The 25,480-nt window shown below is 35.6% G+C and overlaps 1 protein-coding gene across 2 annotated transcripts in view; it reads right to left on the minus strand.

Moving 5' to 3' along the window:
- Positions 1 to 25,480, minus strand: part of Prosalpha5 (proteasome alpha5 subunit) — a 159,980-nt gene that overhangs the window by 49,761 nt on the left and 84,739 nt on the right. For both annotated transcript variants that reach the window (XM_090406961.1, XM_090406967.1), the window contains exon 6: positions 5,614 to 5,672. In XM_090406961.1, the coding sequence (XP_090263087.1) occupies positions 5,614 to 5,672 (59 nt within the window). The remainder of the gene's footprint in view (positions 1 to 5,613; positions 5,673 to 25,480) is intronic.

Genomic DNA, 25,480 nt, shown 5'->3' on the forward strand with positions numbered 1-25,480 from the left:
GTGGCTCAAGGGGTGCTGCTTAAGGGTCAAAACTGTATAACTAAGAGGAGACCTCCGCATAGCCTTTAAAGGAATGCAGAAAACCGAAGCTTAGGAATGAAGAAAAGAGTGCTGTAAAAGGAATTTGAGATGATAAAGGTGACATGAAAACAGGAGAAAAAGATATTCTTGAAGTATGGAGTAATTACAGTGGTATCTCGCTAATCCGAACCTCTTTAGTCTGAACCCTCCAGTAATCCGAACTGCAGATTGAAAAAAAAAAAAAAAATTTATGACGTATTATTATTTTGTGTACTATTTTTTTTAATAATTATTATTTTAACTTTATTTAAATTAAGGGGATATTACATCCCACATTGTTTTAAAACCGAATAATAAACTCAAAGATTGGAATCAGAAACTTTCTGATTCCAATCTTTGAGTTTCTAATTCGGTTTTAAAACAATCATCATCATCAAATTCCTGCCCTTAAGCACCCCTTAGGGTGCTTAAGGGTCAAAGCTGTATAACTGAGAGGAGACCTCCACACAGCCTTTAAAGGAATGCGGAGAACTGACCAGGGCTTCTGACCTAATGTCCAATCCTCACCTTCTCGTGGTGCACCCTGTTGGGTATCTACTTGGATACTGAACGGACGAGGATGGGCTGGCAATTTGGGATTTAGCCGACCAAATTGTATTCTTATTGGTTAAACCAAAATATAGAATGATGGTTTTAAAACAATGTGGGATTTAATATCCCCTTAATTTAAATAATGTTTATATCGCTGAAATGAAGCTTATTAGCTCTTTATCTTTATATTAACTATTATTATTTATTTTATTATTATTACAGTACAGTATAACGACGGTGATACACAAAAAGAGGAAATTCAAAATGTGCATAATTTGGTTAAAAATATAAATCCAGATATTGAAATTTCTCAAACAGATATTATGGAATGGATTAAAGGTAGAACCGAAAGTGAAATCGAAATGAAATCAGATGCTGAAATTATAAATATCACGGTACAGAATGAATTAGATGATGATAAAGAACGTGAAGAATAAAAATTAAAATGTGAAGGGCAGCTGACAGCTTTAATATGTGTATAGAATGGGCTAAACAGAATGATACGCCATTCGACAAAATTTTATTGCTAATGCAGCTCCGAGAAGAAGCATTCGAAAAAGTTTTTTGAGCTTCCAAGAAGCCAAAGAAAATCAGTGACTTTTTTTACAAAGAAATCAAAAAAATTTTTTATGTTATTTTGTGAAACTTTTTTTTGTGTTGTGTACCAGAAAGTGATATTTTTTAAGCAAATTAAGTTATGTACTGAACTATGCAATTTTATTAAATCAGAATTCTCAACAATACAGATACATACAAACTAAATGTTTTACTAAAATAAACTTGTGTGCTGTATTAATTTTTATTTTTCAACATTACAGTACAGTAGCTTTTTTTCTATCAGTTACTTCATTTATTTACAGAATTAAATTGATGTACCATTAGAATCTGATTATTTTTGTCTTAAACGCTAGTTATTGTTGTCTCTTGGGGGAAAATTCGTTCATCTGAACTTTTCGCTAATCCGAACGAGAACGAGGGTTTTATTAGTTCGGATTAGCGAGATACCACTGTACTTTGAAAAACTGCTAAATGAAACAAGCAGTGATGACAGCACAGTGGCAATAAACACTGACCAGGCCTGCAGTCAGGAATACATACCCGTACTTGAAATAGAAAAAGCCATCAGAGGCTTGAAATGTGGAAAGGCAGCAGGAGTAGATGATATTCGACCAGAAATGCTGAAGTATGATGGTATAAAAGTCTTACAGTGGCTGCACTGCATAGTTCAGAAAGCGTGGACAGAGGGATTTTCCAATCATTGGAATTTCCAATGATTGGAAATTCCAATGATTTTCTCCAATCTCTCTAATCTCTCTACTCCAATCATTGGAATTTCCAATGATTGGAGTAGAACTCTCATAGTACCCATATATAAAAAGGGAAATAAAACTGAATGTGAGAATTACAGAGCTATTTCCCTATTGAGTGTTCCTGGCAAGATCTATGCAAGTATACGTGAGAAACAGTTGAGAAGAATTGTGGAAGAAAAGCTGGATGAAGAACAACTGGATTCAGGCCAAATAGAGGCTGTCAGGATCAGATCTTCACTTTACGACAAATAGTCGAGAAAGCATGGGAATATAACAAAGATCTGTATTTAAGTTATGTCGATTTGGAAAAGGCATATGACAAGGTGCCAAGAGAGAAGCTATTCAATACGCTACAGTTATATGGTGTCAATGGAGCATTATATCAAGCAATACTTAGTCTTTATTTGAGTTGTAAGTCAGCAGTTAGAATTGAAGGAAGTACAGGAAGATGGTTTAATGTTAAATCTGGTGTGAGACGAGGATGTACATTATCCCCTCTGTTATTCACTATCTATATGGATCACATTATGAAGGAAAGTGGTATTAAACATGATATCAAAATTGGACATGTTAATGTCAGCTCTTTGCTTTATGCAAATGATGTTATCTTCTAAATAAATCTGCTACAAGTCTGAAAAATTCTCTGACTAAATTAAATAACTGTTGTAATAGATATGGTATGAAGGTCAGCAATAAAAAGACAAAGACATGAAAATAGGCAGAATCATTGAAAATATCAACTGTATTGTGAATGGAGAACCTGTGGAACAAGTAAAACATTTCAACTACTTAGGCACGATTGTTAGTGAAGATGGTAAATTAAATATAGAAATAGACAACAAAATCAGCAAAGCTGGTATGGTGGGAATCAATTGAATAAATTCATATGGAATAAGAGAGAAATTAGTCGGAACACTAAATTAGCTGTATACAAGACAGTGTTCAAACCAGTTTTAACTTATGAATCTCAGTGCTTGGTCAGAAGTAAAACACTTGACCCAAGACTAGAGACTGCAGATATGAGAGTCCTGAGAAAGATTATAGGCGTGAACAGATGGCATCAATGGCTATATCATATTAAAAACGAGGATATTAGGAAAGAACTTGACATTGTCAGCATCCAGGAATGGGTTAACAGAGCTAAAGTCTGACTTTGAAAGTGATAAATGTAGAAACTTACTGCCTGTGTCAATGACAATTGTGCCTTCTGATCCCTCAAAAAAGATGTTGATTGCAATTTCTGTCCATCTGTACTCTAAAGATTCACCTGAAGATTAAACTGCCTCTTGGCATCCTTATCGTCTAACTTCTGCATAGATGATCCCACTCCAGCATCACATGCCTTTTATGGCATGCTGCCAGAAAGACAACATGAGAATCTTGAAAAAGATGGATAATAAAAAGGTTTCTGGTCCTGAGAATATCCCATCAACTGCTTAACAGATATGCTCCTGAACTAACCTATTTTTTTATCATCTCCACACTATATTTAGCCTACTGGCATCTATTCTACAGATGGATCAGTCTAATCAAATATGTTTGAAAGAACACCAAGATTACCATCCAGTTCCATAAGTCTTGTCTTGCTAGTTACACAATATTTACTAGACAGAGGATTCACTGGAATAAGACTAAAGTTTTAGACAAAAGCTAATTTTTCATTAAAAATACTGTATATAGAAAGCTGTCGAGTCCATATTCGTTGTCCAAACTCATACTTCTTCTTCTTCCTTCTTTTACCTTGCAGTCTCGAGGGTTTTCTATTCATTTAACCAAACTTAAACGATTTTCTAAAATTTACTTTTGGAAGTTATCCTGCTCGATGTTCCTGACTGTATTAAATTATTAAATAATTTATTATTTGATAATTTCAGTGTCTTTTCCTTGAATTCTAATAATTACAGATCAAGCATTCATCTATTTAACATCATGTATAGTATCACATTATAATTTAAAATTTTTCAACAGTTGTAACTGTACCTTCAGTTGTCCAACTCTTCATTACCTGAATGGCAAATTGTTCTCTCAGTGTGGTTGAATAATTGAGGGATAACTGTAATTTATTTCCAGTGTAAGTAAGTTCTGTATTTATCTTAATTCCTTACAGTTATGTCCATTATTTACATATCTATATTTGCAAAACTTAGTGATTTAAGTATATCCTTGCACTACCTATCTATGCCATTTGTTATCTGTTTTCAAGTATTTTCTGAAAAACTTTACACTTCTACTGGTAAATGGAAATCTATATGTCCACTAACTACATGAACTTATATTAACCAGAAAAGTGTTATAGGAGAAAATTAATGATGACTTTAAGAAATCTTAAATCATTATCTGACTGCTGATGATGTATCCTACACTAATATGATAGTACTTTGAAGGATATATGGCATATGATAATTATGAGGGATATGATAATAATAGGATAGAACTTGAAGGATGGATGGAGCTGTATAAAAGAGATGGACTACATTTAAATGGATTTGGCATGAGTCAGCTGGAAAAATTGATGCTGTAAGAGGAAGTGATGAGTTAATGAAAGACCTGAGGAAGCAAGAGGTGGTAAAGGTGACGTGGAACAACAGGCAAGTAAGGTAGTAGAACTAGTGAACGCAGGTGAGTGGCATGAATGGAGATGATGAAGGATAAGGAACACAAAACAAATAGGAAACCGAGGGAGGTCAAAAAGGATAGGGAGACACTGTATGAGAAGAGTGGATGGACATGTGTATAAGAAATGATTCAGATGACCATAATTTGTGAGAGAAACAAACAGGTTTAAGGAGAGATACAAGATCAGTGATGACAGAAACGAGTGACGGGAATGGAGCAGTCACATCTAAGGAGTGGGGTTGAGGATGCTTGTTACAGAACCAGAAATAAGCAAGTATGTATATTTACAAATGTCAGAAGTATTCAAATTAAAGGAAATAAAAATTATACTATTAATAGAGTACCATTAATTTCACCCAAAAATTGTTGAAATAAGCAAGATATGGTTAGATAAGGATGATGTTCTGACAGGAATAGAGATGGATGGATAGGCAAGAAACAAGGAAGTGCTGTTGATGGTAGCAGAAGAGTTATATCCATCTCAGATGGAGATGAAAGGAGTGAACATTGGCAGTGGGTTTGAAGCAGCATGATGTGAGGGTGGAGGTGAACAGAATGAAATATCTAGTTGAGTGTTGCTATAGATCTAGTAATGTGGATGGCAGTAAGAAGGAGATGTGTAGGCAAATTGATCCAGATACTTAGAAAAGGGTAATCATTATGGGTGACTTTAATTATGGTAATATAGACTAGAATGACGAGACAGCATCTGGGTAAAAAAGAGAATGAATCTCTTGAGTTTCTGAGGGACAACTATCTTAGGTAGTACGTAACAGAGGTCAATGCTGGTAAATCAGCATGTTTCCTACAAAGCAGCCTGATTTCTATTAATTGTTTTAAAGTTGTGTAGAAATCTTTTGGACTAAGTGGAATTAATTTTTGTAATCTGTCAAAGTAAAGTGAAACAGTGAGAAATTACAGCTCTAATTTCATTAAATAACTAAGAATATTTGAATAGTGGGTAAACATAAAAGTACTGAATATAAGTCTCTGGGCAAATAAGAATGATAAAAGCATTTCAGATAAATATAATTTAGCTAGAAAATATTCATAAAAAATAACTTGAAATACTTACAGCTGAGGGCCTCGCTCATCAACACCAGCAAATAGTATAGCTACTCCAAAAGGTCGGCTCTAAGAAATAAAAAATTCACTAAAATGCATACACACACACAATGAATTTTTAAAATTTGTCTCAGTACAGAAGCATGAAAAATAGCTTACTAATTCAGTGGATATAAGAGATAACTTATGAACTGCCACATATTCTTAGTTAAAAAAAAAAAGATATTTTAAGGTCCCTTTGATGTCCTATAATATCAAACCATTAATGTAATATCAAGTCAATCAAAAGCTTACAGTACATAATAGAATTCATAACACTAGCTGGTCATTTCTGCTGCTGGCTACTCAACAGTATATGGATTGCACTAGATTAATTATTTTCTTACCTGCTGGATAGCTGATGAAATTAGAAAGAGAGAGGGATCGTAAATAAAAAAGTTGCCAAATGGAAAATTTCCAAAGTTTATTTAGGAATGCTATCTGTGATATGTTTCATACACAACTGAAAAAAATTTCATCAAAATCGGTGAATTTGAATGTAGTAGTAAGGCTTCGAAGGCACCTGAGCACTTAACCGTGTACAGGGGTAGTGCATATGCACCCCGATATTCTAAATACAAAAACCGGTTTTTGTAAGCAGCTGTGTTAGTATTTTTCCATAGTTTGTTTTGTATTTACATTCCTGTTGCCTGAAATATATATATATATTTTTTTATATACCGAAACCTGTGGTGAATTCATCACTAAAACGTTCATATTTATATAAAGATCTGTGTAAAAGTTTCGACTTCTCCCAATGGATTCTATGGTTTGGATTTTCAACTCCATGTTGGGAGAGACCAGATTTCTGCGGTTTGAAAAGATGAATGTGGTCTTGATGTTCTGAGATGTGTTTCTGAACAGACCTACCAATCTGACCAAAGTAAGACAATTTGCAGGAGCATGGGATCTCATAAAAGGCAGGTAATATCAGAGGTGAGAGTTTGTCCTTAGGATAAGGTAACAAGTTATAGATTTGGTTGATAGGTTTGTAAGTAGTGGCAAAATTGTATTTCTTCATAATTTTTGAAAGATGTTCGGAGATGCCTTTGACCTAAGGTATGGGAATCCTATGGACTTCTTCTTGTCTGGGGTTGATGTGTGGGAAGGTGACTGATGATTGAGTTATTTTAAGATTATATCCATTTAGTATGGCTGTATTTTTGATTATTTCTAGTTCTTGGTTTAGAGAATCAGAGGAGCAGAATTTGTGTGCTCTGGAAACTAGTGATTTAATGATGCCAAATTTCTGAGATGGATGATGAGCGGAAGAATTGTGAATGTAGCGACCTGAAAATGTAGGATTGCGATAGACAGAAGTAGAGATGGAACCATCTTCTTTTCTTAGGATGTGTAAATCCAGATAGGAGATACCCTGTGGAGATTCTTTTTCTAGCATAAAGTTGATGCGAGGATGAAGGAGGTTTATTTTTATCTAGAAACGGTTGTAATTCCTGTTCGGGATGATCCCAGACTGCAAATACGTCGTCGACGTATTGTAACCAAATTTTTGATTTGGGTTCAAAAGTGAATTTTTTTTTTTCTTCAAGGTGTTCTAGAAACAGGTTTGCTAAGTTTGGTGATAAAGGAGATCCCATTGCTGTTCCTTCTTCTTGCTTGTAAATTTGACCTTTCCAGGTGAAGTAACCAGATGTAATAACAAATTTGAATAATTCAACTATATCAGAAGGAAATTTTTGAGTTAATAATTCTACTGTTTCTTTGTGGAGAATGTTCGTGAAGAGGGAGACAATGTCGAAGCTAATTAAAAGTCAGTTTTTTAACAGTTGAATGTTTTTTATTTTTGCATGAAACTGTGGAATTTTTTGATTGAAGAGGCTGAGTGGCCTATGTTAGGACGAAGAAGGTTAGATAAGAATGAATCTCGATAACTTGTAAGTTGGACTGCTAATAGAATCTACGACAGGTCTGAGAGGAACATTAATTTTGTGAAGCTTTGGTAAGCCATAAATTCTGGGAGGCCTAGCATGGTATGTCTTGAGTTTTTTAATTGTTTCTTCATCTAAGGAGGAGGAGGTTTCATCAATTAACTTGTTTAATTTCCTGAGTTGAGTTTTGTAGGATCATAATCCAGTTTGGCATAGGTATTACGATCTTGGAGTAATAAATTCATTTTTCGGTCATATGAATTGGTATCAAGAACCACAGTGGTATTTCCTTTGTCAGCTCTGGTAATGATTATATTTTTATTACGTTTTAATGATGTAAGAGCTTTCAATTCTGATGGTGGGATATTTAAGTCCGAAGGTTTGGCATCATAGATTACTTTTGCTACTTCGAAACTAAGTCTGTTGGCTTCAGTACTGGAAAGATGGCAGATGTTTCTCTCTATGTTATGTATGAAATCTAAATATGGGAAACATTTGGGTGAAAACGCAAATTTATGACCTCTTGCTAGAACATTTAATTCATCTGTTGTTAGTGGACGGTTAGATAAATGGACTACCCATTTTTTTCCGTTGGTAATTTGTTAGTGTTCTTTTTTGATTGATTTAGCAGATTAAGGTATTTATTATGAAGATTATTATTACTTTTATCAAAAGCTTATTCGGGGGAGACCTTTTACAGAAGGAACATATCCTAACAATAAAAACCTTGTACAAATATTTATATTTTCGTTATGTTAAATTATTATATAAAGAGTATGATAAGTCCAAAGGGAATTAACTCACTCGTTGTTTAAGCAATTAGAATTGTTGAAGCCAAAGGCAACGCCTTGAATATCGGTAGATTCTTTGATAATTGTTTACAAGTTCAACCTCAGATGACCTACAAGGTCAGTACAGAAAGGGGCGGCGTAAATCAAAAGGGAGTTCAGAAGGCCACAAAATCAGATTAAAGACGTGAAGAGGGAAATAAGGAAGTCGGTGAAAGTTCGAGAATCATGACTCACAAAATGGTGTCTGGGTTTCTCGCAACTACATGCAAGCATTGCGCGGGAACATAAGGGGTTCAAAAAACTTAACCCGAGGTTCAGGGGTACAGGTGGATATAAGGCATGGATCCTAAGAGACAGAAACCTTTTTTTTCATCTTGGGCAATCGTGACCACGAGTTTGGGATCGAGAGGGGTCGTTAGTCAGAGGGGGGAAGATGGAGGTCCGTCCACCGAGAGCCGCTCCAGTTCACAGTTGAAGATATCCGGAGGCAATCAAAATAAGGAGAAACCTAGTTGAGTTGGTCCTAAGCTCTGCTGCTCTATCGAGTCTGCACATGCCCCAGACCACCGTAGTTCTTCACCAAGCCTTTCAAGACGCCAGAAAATCTCCCCTCATATCCCGCTAGCTGATGCACCGACTCATCGGTGTTCTGTGACTTCGAAGGAAGAATTCCAAAACATGGAGAGGAGAGGGAAACTTGAAACACTAATTCAAGCAGAGAAGGAAGGTATAAACAAGACAAGAAGAAACCCATGTGAGTTTGTCTATTCGTTTAATTTTTGTGAATCCTCTAATGAACTGATAAGATATTTACAATAAGGCAATGATAACGTATGTGTGAATAATGCTAGTGGATGTGTGTAACTGTAAACGAATGTGAAACTGAGCACAGTTGATTTCCCGAAAGGCAATTTGAGGTAAGTGATTGAATTGATAACTATATGTTTTCATGATAATTCTATGTTAATGTGTTTACCTGTTGTTTATGTCGTAAGATTGATTAAGCCCAGAGTTGAGAATTCTGCTGATGTGATTAATTATATTTAAGTGGTTATGAGAGATTACTTTGAGAGTTATATTAGGTGCATAATTGAAACTGGAATATGGTAATTGTATATGAATCCATAATATATTTGTATGTAAAAGTTATTACTTGTCGTTTGTGACGTACAATTTGATTGATGAGAATTAAGTGATCTATTATGAGAGGATACCTTAAATGTTATAATTAATTGCATGATTGAATTTGAGAGTTTTTGAGCGCGATCTTCCCTGATTTTATGTATTGTGAACAATTATTCAATTAGTGATTAAATAAGTTTGTTTATTATTATACAAAGGTGTCGTCTGAATTTTCTTTTGCAATGCATTGATCAAAAAAACTTAATTCAAGCCTGTAAGCGGGAACCTCAAGATAAGAAGGTAGTTAAGATAGAGAACGCATTTCAAGCCATGATTGCAAACCTTGGCCAAGAAAGGATATATAACTGATTAATTAGAATCTACTGGGGGTATGAATATCTTCTTATGCCATTAGAAGAACTTTAGTGGCACAGTCAAAAATAAATAATAAATTTCTAGAGATCTTTGGAACAAGAAGAAAATAACGAAAGTAGAACTTAAGGATAAGGGTAAATGGCATAGCAAGATAAAGATAAGAGTAAAAGAAAGAGAAGTAAAATTTTTACAATAGCTGTAATATAGATTTTATAATGGCACAGGCGACAAGAAAGTAATAACATCACTACATATTACATTATTGCTACTAAGTTTGTAAGTATGTTTTGTGATATGTTTATTTTTTTGTTGTAGTTTTCATAGAATATTTTTTTTCTGGGGATATTTTAGATAATTATGACAGGAAGAAAAAGATGTTGTACCAGTTCCGAGATCTTTTAGAGGAAGTGTCGTTAGTTGCTTCATTAGATATGCCAAGCGATGATGATGATGAGGATTCAGATGTGGAATTAGAAAAAAATATTTTTGATGGTGATTTCTCAGCTTTTGACGATGTTGCTGAAGAATATAAACCACAATTAGATGAAGAAAAGAGAAGAAGCAAATGCAGAATCTATAGCTACCGTGGAAGCTTCAGCTGCTGGTTCTTCTGCTGAGAATATCCCAGAAAATGTTGTTGTGTACCTGAATAGAAACTCAAAAATGAACAGAAGATGGACCAATGTTCCTCCTGATGTACATAAAGTTCCTGGCTTTCAGGTATTTCGAGAAAGAGAAGGAATTGCCTGAGCAATACTAACTCAAAATCTACGCTCTCCTCAATGGACTGTTTCAAACAAATAATTCCTGACTTATAAACGTGATTGTGTGTGAAACTAATAGAAAAGTCAGAGTTCATTACGATGCATCCAGAAATCCACAGCAATACAAACAACCTCATATTTGGTATGATGCTGATGAAATCTATACTATGATTGGCATTCTAATATATGCTGGAAGTTTTATGCCCAAGTTTTTTCTTTACATTTTGCAGTGAAAATGCATAGGGTGTAATTACACCCGTGTACATGGTTAACGTTAAAATATTTGTACATAGAGAGAAGATTAATAATTGAAATAAAAATGCTTCTGCTCACCACCCTTCATAGAAGTCTGGCATTATTAAATCCCTCCTTTCAAACAGCTCATAACACCTGGTCCTCATTCAAATTATTTCAGAAAGAAATTTCTACAATCAAAGAAACACTATTCTCAATAGTTACAACTCCAAAACAATAGAGAAAATTATCAACCATTTCTCTCTGACCTCCAGTAGAAGGGATGACTCACAAAGAATCTCATTATACCACATTCGAACACAATCAGCTTTATGATATCATCACCAAAAGTTACAATTCAACCCCAATTCTACCTGGAGTATATTCGATCCCATGCAAATGTTTGTTATTCTATTTTGGATAAACAAGCACATTGCTGAACACCAATCCTACATTGCTTGTAAGCAATGTTAATAAATCTGGTCTAGCAGAACATGGGATTACAAATGATAGCCATAGGATATTACTAAATTATGAACAATTTTTTAAAGAAAGTGCTGAAGTCCTTCTGCAATGCCCTAATCTTATTCTTAACAATGGACTCTCCAATGTCAAAACCTCTGTGAAGTTCATTATCAAGAATTATACCTCTTAAGATTATATAATAGTACACTGAAGATAGTTCAGGATACATGTACTGAAATATCTGCACTATAATTAGAGTATCAATTAACTGTGATTAATGTGTAACTATTTGAAGCAGCAGTTATAATATTTAATACTAAGCAGAAGGATAATCTTAGATGGCAAGCAGGTTCAAATAGAATGATGTGGGCAAAAATTAAAATGGGAAATTGAACAATAAGCCTTATTTGTGCCTATAATCCTTCAGAAGCTTATGTGAAGAAAGAACTAGAAAATTTTTTTGAGTTGTAAGAGAAGGAAGCTGATATAAAGAACATACAGAAATGTTCTGAGAGAAGACACAAGTGCCACTGACTATTTTACTTTGATAGTGATAGCTTCATGATGATTCTAGAGAATGAATATACAGAGAATTCAGTTTTGAGCAGGATAAAAATTAATGCTGGCATATGGAGAAAAAAAAAAAAAGTTTTACAAATAATAAAAGGCAAGCAATTTTCAGAGAGATGCATAGACTCAAATATATAAATTTTAATGAAGGTAAAATGAAAGAATTTGAAACTAACAACCAAACCTTGGACTCTATGGCAGGCTCCAAAGGAAACACTGATTGAGTCAGCTGAGAAAGCATGTAATAAAGTTCTCTGCAATGAATCAGAACTCCATGCTGGTATCAGTAAGAAAAACAGACAGTCATGGAAAAGAAGAAAGCATACTGGAGGTCCTAGCAAGTAAATGATTACATGCTCTGAGAGAGAAAAAAAAAGCAAACTTTATGAAAGCATAGCAATGTGCAAAAGTAGTTAAAAATAATGGGAACACTTTGGTAAGAATATAGAAGATAAATACAGAGAAAATTGTAAGAGAGCAAAGTAGTTCACAAAAGTAGTTAAACAGAAGTAATGGAAATTTCAAAATTTTTTGACAGCTGTTGAAGAAGAATAGAAATGAGGGAAGGAGTACTGTAAAATGAATTGAGATGATAAAGGTGACATTAAAACTGGAGATAAAAATATTCTAGCTGCCTAGAGTAATTACTTTGAAACAATGATAAGTGAAACAAGAAATGATGTGACTGAAAATATTCAGGATGGCAATCAGGAATATATACTGATACATGATGTAGAAATCCATCCTATTTTTCTTCTTCATAGATTTGCGAGTAATTGTAAATTTCCCCTTGATAGGCTATCAACCTTTCACAGGGTGAGTTCAGTGGTGGGGCTGCCACCCTTAAGGCCTCCAAACCTGCCTTTTGGGAGGGAAAGCAGACTCCCACTGCGTGAGATAGAAAAACCATAGTATAGTAGAAAAGATTCACCCCTAGCCCTCGACTACTCTAATAGCATTGGGGGAAGGAGCAAGAGAACAACAAGAAAGAAAGAAGAGTATGGACCAGTCTACAGATAATATACAGATGTATATTACAGGATGAATAACAATAGGATCCCCAAATTAGCATATAAATATAAATCTACAGGAAGAAGAGACCATGGACATCCAAGATTAAGGTGGAAAGATCAACTTCATCTGCAGAGCAGGAACAGGACATAAAAAGCCTATACATGAATTGCTCAGATGACGACAACATGATGTAGAAAAAGCCATCAAAAAGATGATATGTGGAAAGGCAGCGAAGAAAATAATATTCGGCCAGAAATGTGCAAATATGGAGTTAAACAAGGCACATAACAAATATTCAATAATGAATATGCCAAGAGAAAGTCTTTCGATATATGTCCTGTCATCTTCAGCACTGAAGATGCCAGGGCACTATATCTCAAGTGATACACTTTGCTGTAAATTAGCCCATGGAATTGAAGGGAATACAAAAAATTAAAAATCAGGAGTGATGAAAATCTGATGAAAAATCAGGATTGAGACAAGGGTGAAAACTATCTATACTGTCATTCTTCATCTATATGAACATGTTATGAAAAAAAAGTGGCATTATGTATGAAGGCAAAGCAATGTGCAATGTTTATATACACATGATGTAAGTACTCCTAAATAAATCTAGTACAAGCCTGTAGGTTTCCATAACTTCTTCCCTTCATGTATTAGGCCTAGTAGCCTGTTACGGGGCTATCCTTAGCCCTTCTAAACAGTACCCGTCACGAGGATAAGGTGGCTAGCCCTATGCCTCTCAGTGTGTCCTATGTCTGTAGATGCGTGTGTTCACAGGGCCGATTTGCCTGTTTGCAGGAGGAAAACCCCCAGATAAACTTTGGAGAAAAATCCTGCAGTCCACGCCCAAGACCGGTTAACTTGGCTATGTCTGAGAAAGATCCTTAAGCTCCTCACGTCAGTGACGGAGAATTGAACCCAGGCATATGGTTGCGAAGCGCATAGTCACTCAGCTAACCGAGCGGACAGGTTTCCTTAATTAAATTAAGTAATTGCTTTAACAAATATGGCACAAAAATCAGCAATAAAAAGACAAGGATTCTAAAAATATGTAGGAACAATGAAAATATTAGCTGTATCTTGAATGGAAAACGTACAGAACAAATATGGAAAATGCAACAGAATGAGTAAGGAAAGATAAGCAAGAAGTATGTAATGCCGGGATAGTAAGAAAAAGTCCCACCATAGAATTCTGACTGATAATAGGCTAATTTGGAGGAAAAGTGTCAATAGGACGTTAGTAATAATGTAAACTCTTTATACTGTATTATCACAATATGTTGTATGCCCTCTGAATATATATGTCAGGAATTCAGTGGTGGTAATGTTAATGTATCTGAAGCCTTGATTCAGGTACAACTATAAATAGAGAACTGGTGACACCATTTAACTAATATCAAATCCCATATATCAAGAAACACTGGACCATTATGTCTGGCCTGGAACAAAATCAAATGTATGGAAGAAATCTGTAGTTTCAAAAAACAATTGGAAGAATGTAAGTTGCTCCCCCAGAACCGGAAAGGTATTTATCTACACCTACTTCTGCTGCAAATAATTGGTGCAACTAGATTTCATTACTAAACCTTACAATGGTATTACTTATACTACATTTAAAGAATCATAAATGCAACGTGGTTTGCTTTTAGATGATTCGGAGCAGTATTGCATATTTAGAGCAGCATTTTTTTAAAATTTTTATTATTTTTATTTTTTAAAATCAAATGCATTCTCATTTACAGCAATTGTTTTGCTTTTATCCGTATTTTTGAACATCTTTCCAATAGATTTCAGCTGAGGGATAAATTTATACATTAGCTGTGTGGAGATTATCTTTCAATCTGACGAATCTTATGTAAGGGCTCTTAGCAGTATTTCAGACAATCAAGCTACATGGTTTTTCCTTTCTTTGTTTAATCTACCATCTAACACTTATTGTCCACTTTAAATAAATAAAGCTGTAATAGACCACAGATGATCAATGGTCAATTACGGATGAAATTATGTGGAATAAAATAATACAAATGTAAGTAACTTATCACCAGGATTCTTGATATATTTTATCAAGAATCCTGGTGATAAGGATGGAAAAATATCTAGTCTGGAATTTTTTTTTTTTTAATATATCAATCTCATAATGAGGTAAAAGAACACAGAAGATCAATGCTATATATGTGTGTGTGTGTGTGTGTGTGTGTGTGTGTGATGGTGGGGGGGAGTGCAGGTGAGACTCAAGAAAGAAGAGATCTGTTGATATTTTTTTGATGAGCTGGAGGTTGCAGCAGGAGGTGAAAGACTGTTCCACAAGAGAAAAGTATGGAATAAAAAAGTATGAGGAGAAACAGATTTGGTGTGTTTGCAGTTGGACTGAAAAGGTATGTTTGGCAGCTGCTGCTGTGTCTTGTAACAGGCCCAACAGAAAGCATAGGAACGATGGATGCTAGTTCAGTGAAACAGTGTCCATGGAAATACCTAATAAAAACGTGAGGTAGTGGCTAAATTGAGTTTGTGAGGGAGAGATTAGCTATCAGCTTGACAGCTCTCCTCTTGGTAGCATCAAGAATTGAGCAGATTTGGAATTTGTATAGTTAGTACCTGGATGGGTGAAAAGTAGTGTCTACTTTAGTGCGAGTAGAAAAGAATACCGAGTGTTTTAGAGGTTATGAAAACTACTGCCGCAATGCATTCATACAAGGAAAGACTGCATGTAAATGTCAGGGGAGGGAGGGAGGGAGGGGGAGAGAGAGAGAGAGATGATCTTTTCTGGTGGTTTGTGTAGGGGTAAGTGAGTTGAGATATCCTTTCTTTGAAAAAGATTACATTTTAGGTAAAGCTGAAGATAAACCAAATCTTTTCACCTTTACTCAAGCTTTGGTTTTCCAACAAATGCACCTAAGCAGTCTAAGCTAAAATTGCAGCATACTCAATGGCTCAGATTAAACTACAGATTCTTGCTTAGCTTACACTACCGCCTGTAACAACTTCAAATCTAAAGTAGACTTTGTATACTGAAATACATATTGATGAAGGAATATAAAGGATTTATATAAACCATACATAAAAAGCATAAACAAGTACAAATGCACATAATAATGGGAACCAAAGGAAAGAACCAGAGGAGAATGAACTTATAAAAATGAAAATTCAGAATTAATGTTTAAATTTCACAATATTACATTAGCTTAAATCAATGTCATTTACTTGAAATATTCTTAAGAAAATAAATATGTACTCAGTCTGTACCATTAAAATCAAAAATAAACTGGAAACTCGGTAGTCAGTCAACTTAGTCCTATTCAATTATACAGAGGATGGGAAGAAAGTAATGAACATCAAACTTGATTAGTCAGCCTGAGGGGAAGGGGAGAAGTGATAGACATAGCTAGTGTCAATGTAGGCTTCATGATTGGATGTAGAGATGACAGTCAGCTTCATGACAATGATGTACAACTGAACGAACTGATACTGTTCTCTTAGAACTGCAAATTAAAGAAATATTGCATAAGATACAGTATTTTTTTAATCCATGGTATAAGTAAAAGTTATGAAATCTGTTAGGGGAGCAGCTCATTTTGTGTTTGAAAGACTATAAAGTAAAAAATTCTAAAATTTCTGATTTGGAATTTAAATTTTTGACTTAACTGTAAAAATTATAAATTTAATTGTAAAAACCTAAATTTTTGGTCTGTATATATTTTCAACAGTCCATTATGAAGATTTCAGGTAAGAGATATCAAGTTAATATAACCATTTGAAGATGTGTGTGTGGGGGGGACTTAAAGATCAAAACTGGATAACTGGGTAGAGCCCATGTGGCCTTTTAAGGAATTCAGAGATTAGTCAATTCTGAATTTCACAGCTCACCTTCTCGAGGTCCACCTCGTTAGTAGGTATCAATCTGGATGTTAAACAAGAATGGACTACAAATTTTGGTTTTAACTGACCAAATTGTATTCTTATTAACATAAACCAAAATAACATGATGGTACAGCATGATAGTTTCATGTCTGTCTTTCATGTTTTTTTTATCTAAATCACGAATCCACAAATTTAAACTGCCTGACACTATCTTTTATACTAATCTAATAATTTTGGCTGATTTCTCTGCTATTTCATATAAATTTATCCAACTTGCTTCCTATGACAAGGCATTAGTTCCTGCTAAAATTTTAAATGTTTTCACAACTCAACTACCTAGTTGAACAATCTGTGTTTAATCAGCTGCAGCTGGTTGGAAATCCAGAAAATATTAGCAATTTAATAAATTATTTATTTGTGTTCCTCTAGTATTTTTATGGAGGGAAGTGCTATTATGAATCAAACCACCTTTCCGTATATTCTAAGCATAAACATAAGCTGGTCCGCGTGATTAGCCTAGTGGCTTTGCACTTCGCAACCATATGCCTGGGGATGGCATGTCCTAGGTTTGATTCCCGTTGCTGACGTGAGGAGCTTAATGATCTTCCTCAGCCATAGCCAAGTTAGCCGGTCTTGGGCGTGGACAGCAGGGTTTTTTCCTCCAGTTTATCTGGAGTTTTTCATCCTGAAAGCAGGCAAACTGGCCCCATGAACATACAGGATAGGATATAATACAGCAAGGAAGGCAATGGGAAACCACCTTGCTCACAGTCATTTCCCTAGTATAGCATATAGCAACCCCACCAGCCATATGGCTGAGGGAATAGAATAGAATACATAAGCTGCAAGTCAGAAGTTAGCTGCTGATATAGGCTATATATATATATATATATATAAAATAAATCCGTTAACGCCTTTTTATTCCCATATAGGGAGTAGTCGAGGCTGGTTTTTAGCCCTATCCAACTTTTTGAAGACTGAGTGGGCAGTTCAATCTCCACTGGTACCCAATCAGAGATAGCCGGCCCAAGGCTATCACTATTTAAGCAGCATGCAGTGAAGAGAATGGCTTAACAAGTGTCGCCATCTTGTGGTCCCTAACACAATATATTTAATGTCTGAAATACTGTGGGTTCTACGGTCGATTTTCTTGAATTTACGGGACGAAAAAGCCGAATTTCCGGGAAAAACAACCCGCTTGCCCGTGCCACAGATCGACTAACTCGGGAACTGGTCGAAAAAAGGCTTAGAAAAATTTCCTCTAGTCGCCGACTAGACTCTAAACCAAGGCTTCCTTCGTGCAGCCAAGCTCCATGGTGTGCAAACGTCTCATCCACTGAGCTACACAGCAATTGTTCTGTATCATTCATCAAATTCCTGGTATGTATCCTCGGGGGATATACAGGATATTATGATAGAAATACATAAAAGTTTACATCATTACCAACTTGTATATATATATTGTTCTATATCACTCATCAAATTCCTGAGGATACATCCCCCTGGTATGTATCCTCAGGGGGATGTGCAGGATATTATGATAGTAATACATAAAAGTTTACATCATTACCAACTTCCTATCGACAATTTTCATTCATATCAATCTGTTATCGGTCAGGAAGAAGATACATCTGTGCCATGTCCCACTACCAATTTATAACTGGCATTATTAAAATGTTATGAGACAGAGGTACGCAGCATTTCCAGCAGTATGAAAAAAAGAAGCCAAGAACTCAAAAACACCTGTCTTATTCCTCCAAAAAAAAGGTAGAGAGCATCAGTCTCGCTACCATTTACTGTTCTTACTCAGTTTTACTACTATGTAAAGGACAGTAAGCTGTAAACGTGATAGGGCAGTACATAGTCTACTTCAAATGTACTAGAATATTTATCAGGGATATTCAACATATGAATATTCCTGACAAACTGCAAATCAGTGTTCTCCATCTTTAGATATATTTGTGTTCAAGTTTGAAATGGTATTCATTATGTAAATGCTTGGTCATTGAAGTTCAGCGCATACATAAACAAATGGGGATAATATTAGGATCGAAGACAGGATTAATCTCATGTGCCATAATATCAGCACTAGATCTCAAGAAGTATGGCACTTTTTTATTCTCTTCTGAAGCATTCAGTTACTAACTGCAGAATTTCTTATACTCTACTCCTTTCTTTTAGTGTTACACAGTGAACACTATTCATTTTTGAGATTATGGATTCAACAACCGTGCTAAAATAACTTTTTTTTATTATCCCGACGTTTCGATCTTCATATGGAACATACATAAATATACAAGACAAGCTGTTTTACATCATGATTACACGAATAAACATTCTTGCTTACAGGTGGTTTTCCTTCCAGTAACAGTGATGTCCTATTTCTATTATTACAATTGTTATTTTTGATTTCAAAAAAAAAAAAAAAAAAAAAAAAATCAGCTAACGCCTTTTTTATTCCCGTATACGGGGAGTAGGCGAGGCCATTTAGCCCTATCTAACTTTTGGAGACTGAGTGGGCAGTTCAATCTCCACTGGTACCAATCAGAGATAGATGGCCCAATGCTATCACTAATTAAGCGGTACACAGTGAAGAGAGACGGCTCAAATGTGCCGCCATCTCGTGGTCCCTAACCCTAACACAATATATTATGTCTGAAAATAATGTGGGTTCTACGGTCGATTTTCTTGAGTTTACAGGACGAAAAACCCGAGTTTCCGGGAGGAAAAACCTGCTTGCCCGTGCCAGAGATCGACTAACTCGGGAACCGGTCGAAAAAAGGCTTAGAAAAATTTCCTCTAGTCGCTGACTAGACTCGAAACCAAGTCTTCCTTCGTGCGGCCAAGCGCCATGGTTGGCAAATGCCACACAACATGGAAAAAAAAAAAAAAAAAAAAAAAAAAAAAAAAAAAAAAAAAAAAAAAAACATTCTGGGGTGCTTAAGGGTCAAAGCTGTATAACTGAGAGGAGACCTCCACATAGCCTTTAAAGGAATGCAGAGAACCGACCAGGGCTTCTGACCTAATGTCCAATCCTCACCTTCTCGTGGAGCACCCTGTTGGGTATCTACATGGATACTGAACGGACGAGGATGGGCTGGCAATTTGGGATTTAGCCGACCAAATTGTAATTCTTATTGGTTAAACCAAAATATAGAATGATGGTACAACACGACAAAATTTCATGCCGGCTGGGGCGTCGCCCAGTTAAACAAGGCCCCCGTTGTTTTTGCCAGGGAACCAGGGCGAACAGCGAAAAGTCAGCTACTGGAACAAATCTGAAAATAAACTCAACATCACCAGAGTTAAAGATTGGTACTATCAACATAAGAAGCCTGAATGGCAAAGAAATGGAGCTAGCTGAGGAATTAGATAAGTACCAGATCGACATAATAGGGGTGACTGAAACAAAAAAGACCAAAACTGGTGAGATCTTTCTGAGCAATAAATACAAAATGTTATATTCAGGCAATGACAATCAAGGAAAAGAAGGAGTAGCCATAGTATTCAACACAAAATACGAGGCTAATCTTCTTGAATGGCAGGCAGTCTCAAGTAGAGTAATGTGGGCAAATATGAGAATGGAGAACTGGACAATGAGACTTATTTGTGCCTATGGTCCCACAGAAGGTTCTACTAAGGTAGAAGTGGAGGAATTTTTTGAGGCTTTAGAAAAAGCAACTGACACAATGAAAAATGAGAAGTTGGTCCTTGTTAGGGATCTAAATAGCAGAGTAGGAAATGATTGTGAGACATACAAAAATATTTTGGGAAAATTTGGAGAAAAGAACAAAGCTAATAATAATGGCAAATATCTGTTGGATTTCTGCTCAGGACATGGACTGGTTATTACTAACACCATGTTCCAACATAAAAATGTGCACAAATTCACATGGAGAGAAGAGGCTAGGAATAAGAAAAGTCTCATTGACTATGTTATTGTTGATAGTGATGTTTTCTCCCTGGTGCAGGACACCAGAGTGTACAGAGGATTTGAAATTGGAAGTGATCACTATTTAGTCTTGAGCAGGATAAAATTGAATTTCATATTGAAAAGAATAATATGTAAGAAAGTTTTAAAGCGAATAAAAGTTGAGCAGCTCTCAGATGTGAGCTGTAGACTAAAATACACAAAGATCATTGAAAAGAAAATGAAAGAGTTTGAGAACAGGAATCAAACCTTGGAGATTCAATGGCAAACTCTGAAGAAAACATTCATTGATTCTGCCAGAGAGGCATGTGGTGAGGTTGTGTGCAAGGATAAAAAAATCAGAACTCCCTGGTGGACACAGGAAGTTAAAGAGGCAGTGAAGGAAAAGAAGAAAGCATACCAAAAGTTCCTGTCAAATAAGTCAGCTTGTGCTCTTAGAGAATATAGAGACAAATGCAAGAATGCTAAACACTGTGTAAAACTAGCTAAGCAAAAGTCATGGGAGGACTGGCAAGAATATAGAAAATAAATATCAAGAAGTTGGCAAAATATTCTGGAGGTTGTTGAAGAAGCTTAAGAATGGAGGAAAGAGTGCTATAAAAGGAATTAGAGATGATAAAGGTAACATGAAAACGGGAGAAAAAGATATCCTTGAATTATGGAGTAATTACTTTGAAAAACTGCTAAATGAAACAAGCAGTGATGACAGCACAGTGGTAAAAAACACTGACCAGGCATGTAGTCAGGAATACATATCCATACTTGAAGTAGAAAAAAGTCATCAAAGGCTTGAAATGTGGAAAGGTAGCAGGAGTAGATGATATTCGACCAGAAATGCTGAAGTATGGTGGTATAAGTCTTACAGTGGCTGCACTGCATAGTTCAGAAAGCCTGGACAGAGGGACGAATTCCCGATGATTGGAGTAGAGCTCTCATAGTACCCATATATAAAAAGAGAAATAAAACTGCATGTGAGAATTACAGAGGTATTTCCCTACTGAGAATTCCTGGCAAGATCTATGCAAGTATACTTGAGAAACGGTTGAGAAGAATTGTGGAAGAAAAGCTTGATGAAGAACAAGCTGGATTCAGGCCAAATAGAGGCTGTCAGGATCAGATCTTCACTTTACGACAAATAGTCGAGAAAGCATGGGAATATAACAAAGATCTGTATTTAAGTTTTGTCGATCTGGAAAAGGCATATGACAAGGTGCCAAGAGAGAAGCTATTCAATACGCTGCAGTTATATGGTGTCAATGGGGCATTATATCAAGCAATACTTAGTCTTTATTTGTGTTGTAAGTCAGCAGTTAGAATTGAAGGAAGTACAGGAAGATGGTTTTAAATCTGGTGTGAGACAAGGATGTACATTATCCCCTCTGTTATTCATTATCTATATGGATCACATTATGAAGGAAAGTGGTATTAAACACGATATCAAAATTGGAGATGTTAATGTCATCTTTTTGCTTTATGCGGATGATGTTATACTTCTAAATAAATCCGCTACAAGTCTGCAAGATTCTCTGACTAAATTGAATAGCTGTTGTAATAGATATGGTATGAAGGTCAGCAATAAAAAGACAAAGACAATGAAAATAGGCAGAATCATTGAAAATGTCAACTGTGTTGTGAATGGAGAACCTGTGGAACAAGCAAAACATTTCAGCTATTTAGGCACGATTTCTACTGAAGATGGTAAATTAAATATAGAAATAGACAACAGAATCAGCAAAGCTGGTATGGTGGGAAGTCAATTGAATAAATTCATATGGAATAAGAGAGAAATTAGTCGGTACACTAAAAATTAGCTGTATACAAGACAGTGTTCAAACCAGTTTTAACTTTTGGATCTGAGAGCTGGGTCAGAAGTAAAACACTTGACCAAAGGCTAGAGACCACAGATATGAGAGTCCTGAGAAAGATTATAGGCGTGAACAGATGGCATCAATGGCAGTATCATATTAAAAATGAGGATATTAGGAAAGAACTTGACATTGTCAGCATTCAGGAATGCATTAGCAGAGCTAATCTCAGGTGGTATGGTCACTTCAACAGAATGGGCGAAGAAAGATTAGCAAAACAAGTGTTCTCTGCCAGGTTGGCAGCAAAACGACCCAGAGGAAGACCAAGATATAGGTGGATTGATAAGGTACAAAGTGCTTTAGACGATAGAAATATAAGATCTGATAATGTTGGAGTGTTGACAAGTAACAGACTGATTTGGAGGAAAATTGTAGATAGGAAATTAATAGTGATGTAATTTTTTTCATGTAGTACTGTCATATCCTGTACACCCCTTGAGGGTACATGGCAGGAATTTGACGATGATGATGAAAAAACATTCTTTCTTATAGATTATTTCTTTAATGGTGATGTCCTATTTTTTAGTATTAAAGTTGTTCTTAGAGAGGAAGGATTCGTGGGACAAATATATGCCTTCCATATGTATGGGATTTTTAGACCATCATTATTGTTTAGAATGGTTGATAATGATCTCACAAGCTTCCTTAAATTTGCGTTCATACAACGTTTTGGTGTGATGTAGACAACTAGTGCTTTTCCAGTCAATTCTATGTAAAGCGTTCATGATCAGAAAGGCCAGCTTCACAATAATTATTATATTTGATGTGTTGTTTATGTTCTTTTTTGTCTGATCGGAACTGTGCATCCTGTTTCTCCTATGTATGGCATGTTGCAGGTGCAGTAAATACAGTATACTCCAGCGTGGGCCAGCAGAGGGAGTGGGTCTTTGGATGAGTTGATTAAGCTTTTTAATTTTGCAGGACGTTTAAAGGTGGCTTTGAGGTTGTATTTTTGTAGTACTCTGTTTATTTTGTCTGGTGTCCCTTTAATGTAGGGAATGGTTATAGTTTTACTGTATTCTGGTTTGTCTTTGTTTTTTATTGAGGTCTTGTAGAGAATTTTGTTAATAGTGTTTTGGCTGTATCCATTTTTTTGAAAAGTATTGCTGATCACTTTAAATTCGTTTTTCATTGCCTGTTCACTGGAGCAGATCTTCAGAGCCCTGTTTTTTAGGGTATTGATGACACCTAGTTTTTGTGTTGGGTGATGGTAGGAGTTTATGTGAATATATTGGCCAGTATATGTCGGTTTCTGGTAAACCGTGAAGGAAAGATTGCCCGAGGGAAGATGTGTGACAAGTGTATCTAGAAACGGCAGTGTGTTATGTTTTTCAATCTCAATTGTGAACTGTATGCATTTGTGTTGTTTGTTTAGGTGGCTAAGGAATGTGTCTAGTGTCTGGCGACCATTGGGACCAGATCGCGAAAACATCGTCAAAGTATCTAAACTAGACTTTGGGTTTTAAAGGGAAAGAACCTAAAGCAAGTTCAAAATGTTCCATATAAAAGTTAGCAATCGGTGGGGGTTAATGGCGAGCCTATGGCTGTGCCTTCTTTTTGTAGGTAGAAAGCGTTTTGCCATACAAAATAACCAGAACGTAATACATGCACAAAGAGCACAGTGATATCTGGAGGAAATTTGTTCTGTAAAAGAAGAATTGTGTCATTGATTTGGACATTCGTAAAGAGGGCAGAGATGTCAAAACTGACTAATAGATCATTTTTTCTTCACTAGACGTTATGCCAGTCAGTAGCATGTGATTGAATCATTGTTTCTCTAGCTTACGGTTTTAAATGCAACGCAGCTTGTCTTGTATATTTATGTATGCGACAGATGATGATCTTGATATGAAGATCGAAACGTCGGGATAATAAAAAAAAGAGTTATTTTAACACGGTTGTAGAATCCATAATTTCAAAAATGAATGATGATGATGACCATGTAACACTAAAAGAAAGGGTTATGATAATTCATGGAGATTTGACCCACAAGCGATGCAATCAATACGGTAAGCTGAAGAATCAGGTTTCTAATTTGATCAATTGACTGGCTTTTTTAAAACGGTGTAGGAACAGCAATATCATTCCGATTTGTATCAGGCTAAAAAGAAAATTCACCTCAGCAAAAGTGCAACAAATATACTATCGCATGGAGAAAGCACTTCTCAGAGAACAAATCCAAGCTTCCAGAAAGAACTTAGCCACTACACAAAACCAGCTATAAAAGGAAAAAACGGAACTTTCTAGCTAGGTAAACACAGATATCTGGATGATCCTGGAAAAGATTACTGACAACACGGCAAAACACATCCTCCAAAAGAAAAAAGAAAATCTAATTTCCAAATTCCAAAGACTAAAAGATCGAAAAAATCAGCCGCCATATTCAAATTTCTCTACAATGAACAATAAGAACCAGCCAGAAGCAAGAAACAACAGGAGCCACCAATCACCTACAGGAATATAGTTAACCTATCCAACCACGCTTTAAACAAAGATGAAATCTCGATACTTAAAGGTTTAAATTTTGCCGTAGCACCCAAATCGATAAACAAACTTGAATTTATTTGTAATATTGTAAGAGGTCTAAGATTCATCCCAAATAACATAGTAGAAAAAATACGTTTAGAAACTGCCAACATTTTAAATCATAACAAAACAATAACAAGCAACCTAACTCAACATGAATTAACAGTGATAAAATCACTAAAGTCAAATCCGAACATCTTAATAACCAGAGCAGATAAAGGAAGTGCCACCGTTATCTTAAACCGAACCACTTATGTGAAAAAAATGAATCTGCTGGTCTCGAACAATAACACATACCGATTAGTTAACTATAACCTAACTAATAGAATAAAAAAGAAAATAAGAATCTACTTAAGTCAATTACCACATGGCCCGAAGATATGGTCAAAAAACTATTTCCACACTACACTTGTCTCCCGGGAATTTACGGG

Source organism: Typopeltis vanoorti, chromosome 2 (genome assembly GCF_054136105.1).
Source record: "Typopeltis vanoorti isolate ZY-2024b chromosome 2, IOZ_Tvanoo_1.0, whole genome shotgun sequence".
NCBI classification, from domain to species: domain Eukaryota; kingdom Metazoa; phylum Arthropoda; class Arachnida; order Uropygi; family Thelyphonidae; genus Typopeltis; species Typopeltis vanoorti.